This window comes from Saccopteryx leptura, chromosome 2 (assembly GCF_036850995.1).
Source record: "Saccopteryx leptura isolate mSacLep1 chromosome 2, mSacLep1_pri_phased_curated, whole genome shotgun sequence".
NCBI lineage: Eukaryota > Metazoa > Chordata > Mammalia > Chiroptera > Emballonuridae > Saccopteryx > Saccopteryx leptura.
This window is the reverse complement of record NC_089504.1, coordinates 320724409-320740807: the sequence shown is the minus strand read 5'-3', so window position 1 is coordinate 320740807 and position 16399 is coordinate 320724409. Positions and strand designations below refer to the sequence as shown.

The window sequence follows — 16399 nt, the reverse complement described above, 5'->3', positions numbered from 1 at the left end:
AACATGTAGAAAGTGGCAGCTTTTGGGAGATTTGGGTTTTCCCTATTTGTGTTATGGTTTTCCAAATACCTTTGTTCCCTTCCTGAAAATTCCACTCAGCTTGTTCTTTAAAAATGTTGTCCTATAAGACCAATGTCAGAAAGCTGAAATTCAATATGCAAGTTGTTCAAAGACAAAGTATTATTTTCCAGGGTAAAATAAGCCTTTCCCCTTTTTTATCCCAACATTAATAGACTACAATGGACTTCTTAAAACACTAAGACAAATGTTGAGGATGAAACACTTTTAAACATATATAAAAGTGATAGCTTACATTTATTGGAGTGCTTATTCTTTATAGACAATGCTAAAAGCTTTAAACATGTTCTTATTTAATCCTCACAACTCTTTGATATAAATAAGGGAACTGGGATTTGGAGAGGTTAAATAACTTGCTTAAAGTTACATGTCTAGTAAATAGCAGTGCCAGGATTTATTTTATATCTGGCAGACACCAGAGCCTGTGCTCTCAAACACCATACTGTACTATGTCTTAGACAATATGATATAAAAAGCAATAAGCAATATAATAATAACAATACAATGACTTATTGTAGATATTCAGTACAATGGGGTGTTTAGGGAAGGGAAACAAAAGTTGCATATAAACACGAATTGCCAGATGGCTTCCCTTTCATCAGGGGCTATCTCAGATCAGAAAGTCCACCACAGTGAATCATTAGCCCCAAACAGCTCCTACTTTCTTATTTCAATTAATAGTACTCCAATTTTCTTCTAACTCAGACTTTAGGTCCTGGAATCAGCTTTGAATCAGCATCTTATCTCCTATATCCAGTCAGTTAACTCGCCCTGAGGGTCTACTCTCAGAATTTCTCACATTCTTTCCCGTCATCCATTCTCAATACAGCTAATTAGCTTGTCTCCCTGCTCTGGTCTTTCCATATTCTAATCAAGTTAATGCCTGGCTGCCAAATTAATCTTTCTACAATGTAGCTCAGATAATGTCCTTGCTCTGTTTTATAGTTATCATGGCTATCATCCTCGTCTAGTACAGAATCTAGAAAAATAAAAATGTAGTTTGGAGAAAACAAGTTATGGTTTATTACCTTTAAAATTACCTCTGTTGACACTTAAGGAAAAATAAAGAATTTCTTGAAAATGGGCACAGCCAGATGGACCATGAAACAGAACATGTGATGGACAAGAACTAAAGGAGCAGATACACTAAGATAATGTATAAGAAAGTGCCTTGATAGTGCTTAATGAATTTTATTCTTTCAAAACCAGACTAAAATCACTTCTTTGCCAGTGGAGAACGAACACAGTAAATTGTACAGTAAGGGCCCTTGTATAGTAGAACCCTTGTGCACTGTTATTAGGAATGTAAAACGGTGCAGCAGCTATGGAAAACAGTGTGGTGGTTCCTAAAAAAATTAAAACTAGAACTACCATATGATCTAGCAGTTGCATTTCTAGGTATTTATCCAAAAGAATTGAAATCATGATCTCAGAAATATTTACACTTCTGTATTCATTGCAGCATTATTCATAATAATGAAGAGATGGTAACAACCTAAATGTCCACTGAAGAATGAATGTTTTTCTTTTTTACTTCATTAATATTGTGAATTACATTCATTTTCAAATGTTAAACCAACTTTGCATTCCTAGTATGAAATCCACTTGGTCATGATGTATATATTTTTTTGTATGTTGGATTCAATTTACTATAATTTCATATATTTTTTTGCATCTGTGTTCATGAGATATTGATTTGTAGTTTTCTTGTAATGTCTTAGTCTGGTTTTAATACCATGGTGATATAGTATTTCCCCATCTTCTTTTTTTTTTTTTAAGAGTTTGTATGAATTTGATATTATTTCTTCCTTAAATGATTGGTAGAATTTTCTCATGAAGCCATCAAGGCCTGGAGTTTTTTTATGGGAAGGTTTTAACTACAAATTCAATAAACTTTAGTAGACATAAGACTCTTCCAATTATGTTTCTTTTTTTAGTAAGCTTTGGTAGTTTGTGCCTTTCAAGAGATTTGCTTGTTTTATCTAACCAGTCAAATTTATTGGCATAAAGTTCTTTGTAATGATTTGTTACCCTTTTAATAATCTGCAATCTGTTACCACTCTCATCCTTGATTCTAGTCTCACTGATATTTTGTCTTTTCTGTTTTTCATATCAGTCTTCATAGAAGTTTGTCAATCTTATTGATCTTATTAGACCCTTATTTTCATTTATTTTTTCCTATTGTTTTCCAGTTTACTATATTTGGTTTATTCCCACTCTCATTTTTATTATTTTCTTTTTTTGTTGATTTTATCTTTCAATTTCAGTTTGCATTCAATATTATTTTGTATTAGTTTCTTTCTTCTGCTTGCTTTGGCCATTTTTTTCTGTTTTCTAAAGATGAAGTCATTGATATAAGACTTTCTTCTTTTATTTTTTTTTAAATTCAGTGAAAGGAGGAGAGGCAGAGATAGACTCCTGCATGTACCCTGACCAGAATCCACCCAAAGCCCACTAGGGGGTGATGCTCTGCCCATCTGGGATGTTTCTCTGTTAATCAGCAACCAAACTCTTCTGAGCACTGGAAGTGGAGGCCATGGAGCCATCCTCAGTGTCCAGGGCCACCTTGCTCCAATTGAGCTATGGCTGCAGGAGGGAAAGAGAGAGAGAGAGAAGCGAGAAGGGGAGAGGTGGAGAAGCAGATGGGTGTTTCTCTGTCTGCCCTGATCAGGAATCAAACCCCAGATATCCACACGCCTGGCTGACAACTCTATCACTGAGCCAACCAGCCATGTCCAGACTTTCTTCTTTTCTAATATAGACATTTCATACTATAAATTTTCCTCTGGTGCTGCTTTAACTACATTTCGTATATTTTATATTTTCATTTTATTCAGTTCAAGATACTAATTTGCTTTTTTGCTTTCTTCTTTTACTTGTAGATATTTCTGGGGAACTTCTAGATATATTTCTGCTATTCATTCCAAATTTAGTTCTGTTCAAAGTATTCCCAAGAACATACTTTGTACAGCATGAATTCTTTTAAATTTATTAAGAATTTTTTTAGCTGAATATGGTCTGTCTTGATTAGTGTTTCATATACAATTGAAAAGAATCTGCAGTTTGGGAGTAGGCAGTTCTATAAATATCAAATAAGTCAAGTTTATTGATTTTTTTGTTCAAAGCTTTTATATATTGCTGATTTTTTGACTAGTCGTTTTCTCAGTTATTGAAAGAGGGGCTTTGAAATCTCTGATGATAACTGTGGATTTTTCTATATTTCCTTGCAGTTTGTGCTTCATGTATTTAGAGCTGTTATTAGGTACATAAATATTTAGTATTGCTATATCTTCTTGATGAATTAATTCATTGAACATTTAAGAGTTTTAAAAAATAAGAAAAAATATTACATATTAATACATGTAGTCACCATCTCTACTGCAGCTCATTTCTTTGTGTTAATCCATGTTTCTATCTGGTGTCATTTTTCTTCAGCTTAAAGGACTTATTAGAACATTCCTTGTATTATGAATCTGCTGGTGATAAAGACTGACATGTAAAAGCTGAAAAAAATAAGTTCACCACTATTTTTTAATATTTTTATTTATTTATTTATTCATTTTAGAGAAGAGAGACAGAGAGAGAGAGAGAGAGAGAGAGGAGGGGGGAGGAGCAGGAAGCATCAACTCCCATATGTGCCTTGACCAGGCAAGCCCAGGGTTTTAAACTAGTGGCCTCAGCATTCCAGGTTGACGCTTTATCTACTGTTCCACCACAGGTCAGGCACCACTATTTTTGAAAGACATTTTCACTGAGTATAGAATTTTAGGTTGACAGGTTTTTCTTTTTCTTTTTTTTTAATTTAAAATTATAGGTCTACTTACTGCCTTCTCGTAAACCTGGACATTGTTTCTGAAAAAAAAATCTATCATCTTTATCATTGTTCCTCTGTACTTATATGTCTTCTTTTTATTATTTTATTTTTGTTCATTTTAGAGAGATAGGAAGGGAGGGAGGGGGAGAGAGAAACATTGATTTGTTATTCCACTTATTTATACATTCATTGGTTGGTTTTTGTATGTGCCCTGACTGGGGATTGAATCCACAACCTTGGCATATCAGGGCATCACTCTGACAAACTGAGCTAACCAGCCAGAGCCTTAATGTGTCTTTTTATTTTCTGGGTGCTTTTAAGATTTTCTCTTTATTATTTGTTGTGAGTAAATTAATTATGATGTGCCTTGTGTCATATTCTTCATATGTCTTGTACTTTGGGCTCATTGAACTTCTTGGATGACTGAGTTTATAGTTTTCATCAAATTTGGAAATGTAATAGTTATCCATTATTTCCTTAAATATATTTTCTGTCCCCTCACCTTCAGGGACTTTAGTTACACTGTATTGTCCACTTAGACTTGTCCCACAGTTCACTGGTGCTCTTTTTATTTCAGAGGGGTTTTTTTTCTGTGCATTTTAGTTTGAATAGTTTTTATTCCTATCTCTTCAAGCACTCATCTTCTATAATGTTAAATTCATCACTAATCCCATCTAGCGTGTGTTTTGTTTCTGATGTGCTTTTTTTCTCTAGAAGTTAAATTTGGGCTATTTTTATCTTCCACGTCTCTACTTTTGAACCTATAGAATATAATCACTGTTACACCTGACCAGTGATAGATCATCAATCTGGGATGCTGAGGTCCCAGGTTCAAAATCCCGAGCTCACCAGTTTGAGAGCAGGCTCTCCAGCTTGAGCATGGGATCATTGACTTGATCCCATGGTCACTGGCTTGAGCAGGGGGTCACTGACATGGGCGGAGTCCCCTGGTCAAGGCACGTATGAGAAGCAATCAATGAACAACTAAAGTGCTACAACTACAAGTTGATGCTTCTCATCTCTTTCCTTTCCTCTCTCTCTCCCTCCCTCCCCCCCCCTCTCTTTTGCTGGAAAAAAAAGGTTATAGTCACTTTGAATGGTTTTCTTTGCTAATTCTAACATCTGTGTTAGTTCTGGGTCAATTTCAATTGATTGATTTTTCTCCTAATTATGGTTGATATTTTCCTGCTTTTTGCATGCCCGATAATCTTTGTTTGGATGCCAGACATTGTGAATTCTACCTCATTGGGTATTGAATATTTTAGTATTCCTATAAATATTCTTCAATCTCTGTCTGGAGTGTTATGTTGTTTGAAACTATGATTAATTTTGGGTTTTGTCTTTAAGGTTTGTTAAATAGGACTGGAACCTTATTTATTATTGGTTTCATTCTTCTATATTACTGAGATAAGACCTTTCTGAATTTTCCACCCACTATTCTGTAAATTGAGAGGTTTTTCATTCTGACTGATAGGAATGGGCACTGTTCCTGGTCCTATATTAGCAGTGAGCACTGTTTCTTTTTTCTTCTTTATTTTTTTAAGCAACAGAGATAGAGAAGAATAGACAGGAAGGGAGAGGGATGAGTAGCATCAGTTCTTTGTTGCAACACCTTAGTTGTTTATGATTGCTTTCTCATATGTGCCTTAATCAGGAGGGGGCTCCAGCCAAGCCAGTGACCCCTTGCTCAAGCCAGTGACCTTGAGGTCATGTCTATGATCCCGCACTCAAGCCAGCAATCCCATGCTCAAGCTAGCAACCTCAGGGTTTGAACCTGGGTACTCAGCGTCCCAGACCGACACTTTATTCTGCATCACCGCCTGGTCAGGCAGTGAGCGCTCTTTCTAATCCTCTTGGAGGTCTTTTCCTTGTCTTGGTTGGTTTTCTTATACACATGTGCTAATTAATTAGTACTCTGTTGATTACTTAAGGGTTGCGCCTCACAGATCTTCAGGATTATTTTTGTACAGCTCTCTCCTTCTCAGTGCTCTGCCCTTTTAACAGTTGCTGCCTTGATCTCCCTGGATTCTCAATTCCATCTCCTCAACTAAGGGAGTTAGCCAGAATCTAACCTGGTTCTCTCTTCCCATATTGTGGCCTGGAAATTTTCTCAAGTCAGTAAGTGGGCATAGGGTTTGCCTCTTTTGTCTCTCATCTTTCAGGGGTCACTATTTTCCATTGCCTATGTCTAGTGTCTTGAAAACCTTCATTTCATATATTTTGTCTAAAGGTTTGTTTGTTTGGAGATTGTTTTAAATGGGAGGGTAAATCTAGTCCTTGTTATTCCATCTTGGTCAGAAGTGAAAATTCATGTCAGATTTTTTAAAAATACTGAATAGGTGAAGTGGACCAGAGCATAAATCCATCTCTCATTAGAAAAATGACTGTCTTAGTAGTTAGAATTATGTTCTCTATAAGCTAAAATATTTATTGAACCTATAATAATGAAGAATTAAATGCAGTCATTTTTTTTTTTTTGTATTTTTCTGAAGCTGGAAACGGGGAGAGACAGACTCCCACATGCGCCCGACCGGGATCCACCCGGCACGCCCACCAGGGGGCAACGCTCTGCCCACCAGGGGGCGATGCTCTGCCCCTCCGGGGCGTCACTCTGCCGCGAACAGAGCCACTTTAGCGCCTGGGGCAGAGGCCAAGGAGCCATCCCCAGCGCCCAGGCCATCTTTGCTCCAATGGAGCCTTGGCTGCGGGAGGGGAAGAGAGAAACAGAGAGGAAGGAGGGGGGGGTGGAGAAGCAAATGGGCGCTTCTCCTATGTGCCCTGGCCGGGAATTGAACCCGGGTCCCCCGCACGCCAGGCCAACGCCCTACCACTGAGCCAACCGGCAGGGCCGCAGTCATTTTTTTCATAACAGTAATTCTCACATATGAATGTGTGTAGATCTAACCTTCTCAGTAACTTTTCTTTAAAAAAAAAAAGGAAAAATAGTCTTAAAAAAATATCTGTCCTGTCCCCTCTAAACACTAACTCTAAAGCACATTTCCTTTTTTTTCCCCCCAGCTTCCTGTGGGAGTACTATTCTTTGTTGGTGCCTTGGCCAACATCCAGGTCTTGCTTATGATATTCACAGAGCTTGGAAAATAACAGTTTTTCTTCCTTGACTGACTTGTTATTTAATGTTTACCACAGTAGCCTTTAAACAGGAACATATCCCCGAAAGGTGGCAAACAAATGAGTTATTTCCTTTTATTATAGTACAGAGCAGTGATTTTCAAAGACCTGGGTTTATATCCTATAACTGTCCCCTAGCCTTCCTGTTCTGAAAAAAACAAGTCTATCCACATTCCCTTCCAGTTGAGAATGGAAAATCCATATTCACTATTTTCATTCATGAATTTTCTTATTAAATGTTCTTGAATATACATACTCTGTGACAAGAATTGTACTAGTTAATAGGACTTAATAGGCTGAGTAATCGTGGTTGGGTAAGCTGATGGGGTATGAGGATAGAAGTGTAGGGGTTGACATGATCATGTCAGGTAACCGAGGAATGGCAATATTTTAGGGATGGGCAGCACAGGAGGAAAAGATACATCAGGAGGAGAGGGCAAAAATGATAGATAGATAGATAGATAGATAGATAGATAGATAGATAGATAGATAGATAATAACTAGAAAGTATCACTTAAGTCCAAGAAGGGAATGTATTTCAAAAGTGGGGGTTCATTAAAAGTGTGAAATACTAAGCAGTGGTTAAGAAGCATGAACACTTAAAATAAATTATTGTACTTAACAGAAAGTCTTTAGTGACTTTAACCAAACAATTTCAGAAGAGTAAAATGGGAGGAGGCCAGGCTAGAATGAATTATTGCTATGGAAGTGAAGATAGCAAGCATGGCTCTTTCAAAATGTTGAGTGGTGAAAGGAAAAAGGGAAATAAGTCAGAAGAAGCCTCAAAGGTAGAGGACTCAGAGAGTTCATGTGTATTCTCAGTGTTCTTTTTATTTTATTTAGGTGTGTGTGGGAGGGGATGATTGTATGGATAGTGATAGCAGCTAACAGTTAACAACCAGACACTGTCCTAGGCCCATACTTGTTTCAACTCATGTCATCCTCACAGCCATTCTTATCCCTAAGTTTAAAATGAGGAAAACTGAGATATCAAGAACATAAATAACTATCCTAAGGTCACACAGCTAGTAAGAGAGACAGGATGCAAACTGAGGCATCTGGCTCTGAGTCCGCAATTTTCCCCACTTTTCTACATGTTTCCCTGCCGACCCTAAGAAATGATTCTGTTTTATTTAATCTTTTTTTTAAACAGAAGTTATCTAGAATGTACCTATCTCAGACTATTATCTTTAGATTGTTCATTAAGACCTGCTTCAAATTGCTTTCATTCTTCAAAAACTTAGTTCCGGAGGTAGGAATAGCTGCCTACGATATAGTCCTATTCCAGAGTGCTGAGAATAAACAACAAACCCTAAAGAGATTTGGCTCCTATTAATGGGAGAGTTAGCATTCTAGAAATTCAGTGGACAAATGAGCTCATTCCTTGGTTTAAGTATTTAAGAAAAAAGTAAGCATGTTTTTTTACTTAGGTTTGATGCTAATATGATACCAGATTTTGTCTGAAGCACGTGTTTTTCCTCTGCTCTGTGTAGAGGAAAGCATACATGGCATGAGCCCTAAGAAGTTATCTTTTGTTTGAGGAACAGAGGACTTTACAGTCATTATGGAAGAATGTGAGGAAATACAACTATGCTCCTGTTTGCACCAGACCTTGGCTATGTTACACACAACTCTTTCTCCTGCCAGTCCTGTGACTGACTTCTTTTAAGATGATTCACGGTTGTTTTCCATGAGTAAATATGCTTTAGTCTAAATCCAGTTGGAGCTCTTTTGCCCCCACTTCCCTTCCCCCCTTGCTGCAGCTGTTTATATTTGCATTTGGGCAAGCTGATCTGTTAACCTTAATGCACTTTTATTTATTTTTTAAATGTTTACTCTTTGCCTTAAATAAAGGTCAGTTTTCTCTATAAGCCTAGATATATAATTATACTTATTGAAATCCCACAGAAACTGTTTCCTAGAGAGAATTCATTTGTCTGCTGCGAACCTAATTTGCATTGAAAAAATGCACACACTGATCTGAGTCTGGAGTAGTTATTAAATCCCTTTTTAAAATTGCTATCCAAAGCTTGAGCCCTATTATTTGTGTGCTCTATTGCAATGTTTTTCCTTTTCATGTTTTTTCCTTAAACATTTTATTAGAAAAATTTTCAGATTTATAAAATAATGAAAGAATTTTACAGTAAACACTCATATACCTACCACCTTGATCAAATCAGTAACATTTTACTATATTATGTTGTCACATATCTATCCATCCACTTATCTCTTTATCCATTCATTATTTCATTATTATTTTATTTTATGTGGGGTTTTTTTTTTTACAAATTTTGAAGTAAATTATGATATACTTTGTTGGCATCTGGGCTGGTCTTTGCTCTGTTGCTAGCCTGGGACTGCCACCTCTTGAGTTCCAGGGGTAAGAGAGCCACAATCTGATACTAAATGGTGTGGTCAACTCATCTTTTTCCCTTATCTCAACTGTAGTTGTAGTGGTAATTTCTCACTGGATCATTACAGTGGTTTCTGCCTTCGAAAATCTCTTGGAAGCCAGCTGGTATCCCACACAAACAAACATGTTTAGGAATATGAACTCCACAGAGAGTAGTCATTACTTACATGTTCCACAATACAGGCCAATGTGCTTTATTTTTCATATGCCCCAAATTTACTCTTGGTACATAAGAAGTATGGCTTTCTTTTATCATGCTGATCTGACAAAAGTTTAGTTTTGGAGATACAGAAATCATTTCTAGGCTGTTCTGGTATCTACAGTTGTTTTACCATATGGTACGGGGCTAATTTTGTCTGTTCTTCCTTTGAGGTTTTTGTGAATTGATTACATTTTTAGAAAAATTTTTAAATAACTTTTTAAATGTCAAAGCTTTCTCAGTAGAATAAAATATGATGAGAGATGACGTCAATATGAGAGCAAGTTAACAGAATTTTCCCCCAAAACTTAAGCATTTAAATTGAGTCTATATTTATTCCATATTATAAATTGGCATTGCTCATATTCATGAGAGCCCCTTGTGATGCACTGTATAATCTCAGACCTGAAGAGATAAGTTAATATAGAAAGCAACTAAGTGTCTTTGAGTAGCTTTTCTCTCTCTGGAAAGGTCATCTCTGGCAAAGCATGAAGTTCCTACAGGGAAGCACAGGAGAGTTAAGGAGAAAGAAGATACTCTGACATGCCAGCTAAACCTATCGATCTGGTCATCAGTGGGAGAGCTCGTGTCACTTTAAGATTTAATAGACATTCTATAGAGCAGTTGCAACATAATATTATAGAAAAATATCTGGATTTTGGAGTCAGAATTAAGTTTTAATTCTAATTCTGAAACCAGTTCTGTGTTCCCTTAAGTTCTGTGTGATCTTAGGTCCCTCTAGGCCTAATTACACTCATCTTAAGCCAACTGATGTTCAATTTTCTCCTTCCTCCCCTGGAGTCCTATGACTGTTCAGCCAGAGCTCAACATGTTTGTCTAAGTTCTGCCCAGCAAGGACATTCAAATACCTGAGAAACCCCATGAGTGGTTAGCAGCCCCCTGCTGTCCAATGATACCATGGAAAATGGCACTGCAAGCATCATTCCCTCCACTGAAGATTCCATGAAGCCAGCAACTCTTACAAATTCAACTTTTTCAGAACTCTGGAATTGCTAAGTGTTTAAAGCAGATTATGAAACAGTATCTATAAAAAGTGTATATGGGCCTGACCAGGCAGTGGCGCAGTGGATAGAGCATCAAACTGGGATGCAGAGGACCCCGGTTCGAGATCCCGAGGTTGCCAGCTTAAGCGCGAGCTCATCTGGTTTGAGCAAGGCTCACCAGCTTGAGCCCAAGGTCGCTGGCTCAAGCAACAGATCACTTGGTCCGCTGTAGCCTCCCCCCTTGCGCCCCCAGCCAAGGCACATATGAGAAATCAGTCAATGAACAACTAAGGAGCCACAACGAAGAATTGATATTTCTCATCTCTTTCCCTTCCTGTCTGTCTGTCCCTATCTGTCCCTCTCTCTGACTTTCTCTGTCTCTACCACACACACACAAAAAAGTGTATATGGTATACACAAACCTCTGAGTATATGTGAATAGGATTTCTCTCTGGCTAGTAGGAATACAATTATTATTTTGTTTACTGTTTCTAAACTTTCCATAGTAAATATAAATTCTGTAAAAGAATAGCATAAGTGAAATAGAACAGTTTGGCAGTTTCTCAGAAAGTTAAATATAGAGTTTCCATATGACCCAGCAATACCACTCCTAGATATATACCTGAGAGGATTAAAAACATATGTACTCAAAAACTTGTACATAAGTGTTCATAGCAGCATGATTCATAATAGTAAAAAAATGGAAACAACCCAGATGTTCTTCAGATGATAAATGGATAAACAAAATGTGATATAGCCACACAATAGAATATTATTTGGCAATAAAAATGAATGAAGTACCAATACATACTACAATATGAATGAACCTCAAAACATTGTGCTAGGTGAAAGGAGCCAGACACAAAAGCCATATATTGTATAACTTTTATGTGTAATCTCTAGACTATGCTAATCTGTAAAGAGGGAAAGTCTCTGGTTGCCAGGGGCTGGAATATACTAAAAACCACTAAATTGTATACTTTAAAAAGATAAATTTTATGGTATGTGAATTATAGCTCATAAAATAATGCTTAAGAAAGGTAAAATAGGATCTATTAGCTACAAGACAGTAGAATTTAAAAGAATATTTTTAGGACATTAAAGTCTTAAGTTTTCACTGAACTCTGTAATTTAGTTGGATTTTTAAAGGGTAAGTTTTGGCAAAGAGACATGAATTAGGAAATTGTAAGTGAACATGTAGCTATATCTCCACAGCCCTTTCTTTAAAAGTTGAAATTTTGGGACATTTTAAACTGATGTAGGAAACTATGCACTTCTATTATTAGAATTTGGCTTTATAGTTTTAATTATTCACACTACTTTTGGAATTGTTATCTTTTTAAAAAATGCTCGGTTATCATTCTAATGGGTTTTAGACAGTTTTAAACAAGAGTGTACATATATGCAAGCTTTTGTGTTTTCTCAAATAAGCTGCAAACTCTAGATCTCATTTTATGATGTACCAATTTCTAGAACACTACAAAGAGTATAATAAATAGATCTCATTTCCCCTTTATGATTTCCTTTTTCCCTGTTCTCATCCCTTTCCCACCCCTGACCTTTATTCCGCAAAATATAAAATGGGTTTAGAGTGTCATACCTTAATTGATTCTTTATACATTTATTCAGCAGCTACTATGTGTTAAAACATTGATAAATTAAAGATAGAGAAATGAAATACCTAGATCTAGACAGATAAAATTACACATCTTAGAGCTACTCTTAAAAGGGGGCATTTAACACAGATAAGAGAGGTCAGGCAGGACTTCTTTTTACCATCCATATAATAATAGAAAGCTGATCTCTGAAGCCAAGTCACATCTGTTATACATTTTTACAAAACTATTGAAAATAAAGCTGATGGGCCCTGGCCAGGTAGCTCAGTTAGTTAGAACTCATCCCTATATACCAGCGTGCAGGTTCGATCCCCAGTCAGGGCACATACAGGAATCAGCCAATGAATGCATAATTAAGTGGAAGTAGAGTTCATGCTTGGCTCTACTATGTCCCACAACTACATAGGTACATAAAAAATCTTGAGAAAAGCAGTAGGGATTCATCTCCAAGACAGGTATATATAAGCCAAAAATCTTTTTTTTTTTTTAAATTGGCATGAATACAATCAGTACAGGTGCACAGACATTGGGTGAAAGTTTGGTTTCTACTACTTTGACTACTTAACATGTTGAAGACCTTTTCAACCATCAGAGCTTTTAGAGGCTTTGATTCCTTTAATATACCTACTAGTGGCCCTGGTCGGTTGGCTCAGCGGTAGAGCGTCGGCCTGGCGTGCGGGGGACCCGGGTTCGATTCCCAGCCAGGGCACATAGGAGAAGCGCCCATCTGCTTCTCCACGCCCTCCCCCCTCCTTCCTCTCTGTCTCTCTCTTCCCCTCCCGCAGCCAAGGCTCCATTGGAGCAAAGATGGCCCAGGCGCTGGGGATGGCTCCTTGGCCTCTGCCCCAGGCGCTAGAGTGGCTCTGGTCGCAACAGAGCGACGCCCCGGAGGGGCAGAGCATCACCCCTGGTGGGCGTGCCGGGTGGATCCCGGTCGGGCGCATGCGGGAGTCTGACTGTCTCTCCCCGTTTCCAGCTTCAGAAAAATACAAAAAATACTAAATAAATAAATAATATACCTACTAAATTTTAAAAGTGTGTGTGTGTGTGTGTGTGTGTGTGTGTAATCATCATCCTTTAAGGATTACTGTTTTCATTGATACTTTGAGGGAAACTTTACCTTACTTTCTACAGGACTAATATGTACTGTTATGGCCTTATTGGTTGTTAAATATTGAAGTATGCCCGTACTGGTTAGTAAAGAGCTGATGCCATCAGCCATCTGGATGCCCTACCACAGTTAGGTCTCTTCTCCCAGGAACTCCAATTCTGTATCTCCCCACACTCCAATAATTAAAAGGTTATTCTGAAGTGTAGAAGGACGTAAGGACCCTACTTCTTTACTATTTGTGCATCTGTCCATCTATCCTAATTGCTGGTGCCTGGACTATTCCCATTGTTTAATAATTTTGAATATTACCCTGACTTTCTGACTGTTCCATAGGTCATTACTGTTTCAACAGTGTTTTTGTTCTGCCAACTAGGGTATCAAATGGCTCTAGCTCATTGCCATTGCTTGTCTGTGTAAAACCAAAATCAGAATTTTATTATTTTCTGAATGAGCCAGAAAACCATCATACTGTAACTCTAAGTCAGTGCTTTTGTTTATTATTATTATTATTTCTCTCAATGCTGTGGTTTGGCCTAAGTTCTGCCTTTTCTTATTGTTCCTTCTAGTTCGCTTTGCACCTTATAGACCTCCAGACATCTCCTTGAAGCCTCTGCTCTTTGAAGTGCCCAGCATCACCACAGAGTCAGTGTTTGTTGGCCGGGATTGGGTTTTCCATGAAATAGATGCTCAACTTCAAAGTTCAAATGCCAGCGTGAACCAAGGAGTAGTGATTGTGGGAAACATTGGGTTTGGCAAAACTGCCATCATCTCTAGACTTGTGGCCCTCAGCTGCCACGGGACACGGATGAGACAGATCGCTTCAGACAGCCCGCATGCCTCCCCCAAACGTATGTATTCCTTTTTAAAGAACTCCCTGCTTCGTTGCTCTGAAATTTTGTTCTGACATATTTATATTATCTCATATCCTTTTATTTTCAGATTTGCAAAACCTGACTTGCATGTGAGGACCATTAATTCAGAGTTGAGGAAAATAATATAATAATACCCTGTTTACATTTTACTCATCTATCCAACAGTCACCTTAGTGTTACTGAAAAAAAAAACTTTCTGAAAAAATCTTGTGACTCTTCCCCACTGGCAGTTTGGCTAGTCTGTCCTTTGGAAAATGACTACAGCAATTGCCTGTGAAAGCCATTTGCATCCATCACTGCCAGCCTGACTCAGCCTGTGCCCATGTCTTCTTGTGACATGCTGGCACAATCTGTTTGTGGCCTTCATCTCCTTGCTATTGATGTCAGTATTGTACTGCATGGGCTTAAACTTCATTGTGTCCTTCAAGGGTTTCTCCTGCTTCCAGTGAGAATATGCTGAGATCTCATATGTATCCACGCTTCTTTCATCCCAGGCAGGGCACAGCTTAGTGATCACCCCCAGGATCATTTTTGTTTATTTTTAAAATACTCATATGTTCCCTAATGCCAGGTACTCTCTACAAGCTTAAAGATTAATTCATCCAGTCTTCTTATCAACTCAATGTGGTTGGTCCTTTTGTCTTTATTTCATAGATAAATGATCTTAGGCTCAGAAAGGTAAAGCAAGCCCCCCAGGTTTCATAGCCAGTAAATGGGGAAACTAGAATTTAAGCCTAATCAGTCTGGTTTCAGAGGCCATTTTCTACTCAATTTGCTGTGCAGTCTCTTTTTTTTGGTAGAACTCCCCTGAGTAAAGGAAATAAAAGGAAATATATAGGAGTTCTTCCTGTGCACACTATATGTATAAAACGAGTTTGTCTGGTTTCTGTTAGTTATAAGAGAAAACAACAAAAAGAAACTATTGCTTTCCTAGTCTAGCTCAATCTACTCACCACAAAATTTTAAGACAGCAACCACTAGAAATGGTTTGTTTGAGATTATAGTCACTACAGAATCTAGCAGGGTGCTGAAACTTAACAGGCACTCACTCATTTCCTTCTAAACATATTGGTTTCCTATTGAAATTAATTAGCAGTCTCACATCATTAAGTAGGCAGATTGCCTTGGGTAAATTTATGAATTTCTAACATGTAGAAGAGCTAGTGTCTAGAAAGAAAATCGTTTGTATCAGGAGTTCCTATTTTACCAAGGCATGGTAAGAATTGATATGAAATACTTATTTTCTTAAGAGTAATGTCATGCTTAGTTTCTACATGAAATTTTGCTGAGGTAAATTGGCATGGTGTCATGAAAGCCAAGAACCCAGAGTTTGAGTGCCAACATTCAAATTGACTATACTTAATAACCTTGAGAATCTTGCTTTAATTCATTAAACCTCAGTTTTCTCATTTGTAAAATGAGAAAGTAGGAGTAGGTGATCTTTAAGATCTGTTCCTGTGCTAAAATTCTATAATTCTAAGAACATATTCATGGTTGAAAGTAATTTTCCACACCTATTTCAATATTTTCCTTTGAGTGCTTAAGTATCACACCAAACTACTTCTTATCTGAGTAAGCCAAGAGGTTAACTATTTGAGTGTGTCAGGAAGAAAAGCAGATAGCTAATAGTCTCTCTGACTCCTCTCTCACTGTTGCGGATAACATAATGGTAGAATTATATATGACAGGATAAATGCCAAGGACAAGAAGAGTTGCTTTCTCAGAAACAAAAGTACCTGGGAGTCCCCCACCCCCAAGTCTAGGAGAGCAAGAGTTAACAGAAAACAGACCATGTGCTCCCCAAAGCAGAGGTTCTTTAAAAGTAGCTCATTAAGTTACTCTCTAGCATTCATTGCTGTTTATCTCCAGAGAAACTCTAAAAATAACTGGACACTCCCATTCATGAGGTAAATGTCCATATGTTGAGACTCTAGATTTGGGCTGATAGTTAACTTTCAAAACTCGAAAAGGTGTCAGAGGAGATAAAATATGCGGTTATATGTATTAGAATTACCCAGAGCCAGTAATTGCCTTGAACAAAATAATTTTTCTTATAATCGCTTGATGTCCAACACTATACAACAGGGGCCGGGAACCTATGGCTCACGAGCCAAATGTGGCTCTTTTGATGGCTGCACCTGGCTCACAGACAAATCTTTAATA

At 37.6% G+C, this 16399-nt stretch overlaps 2 protein-coding genes across 8 annotated transcripts in view; one reads left to right on the top strand and one right to left on the bottom strand.

Moving 5' to 3' along the window:
• Positions 1 to 16399, top strand: part of TANC2 (tetratricopeptide repeat, ankyrin repeat and coiled-coil containing 2) — a 372265-nt gene that overhangs the window by 250737 nt on the left and 105129 nt on the right. For all 7 annotated transcript variants that reach the window (XM_066363072.1, XM_066363071.1, XM_066363070.1 and 4 more), the window contains one exon: positions 13931 to 14212. In XM_066363072.1, coding sequence (XP_066219169.1) covers positions 13931 to 14212 — 282 coding nt within the window. The remainder of the gene's footprint in view (positions 1 to 13930; positions 14213 to 16399) is intronic.
• Positions 14728 to 16399, bottom strand: part of STRADA (STE20 related adaptor alpha) — a 424012-nt gene continuing 422340 nt past the window's right edge. Inside the window, exon 11 of the mRNA XM_066363085.1 lies at positions 14728 to 14741. The gene's annotated coding sequence lies outside the window, so the exon portion shown is untranslated. The remainder of the gene's footprint in view (positions 14742 to 16399) is intronic.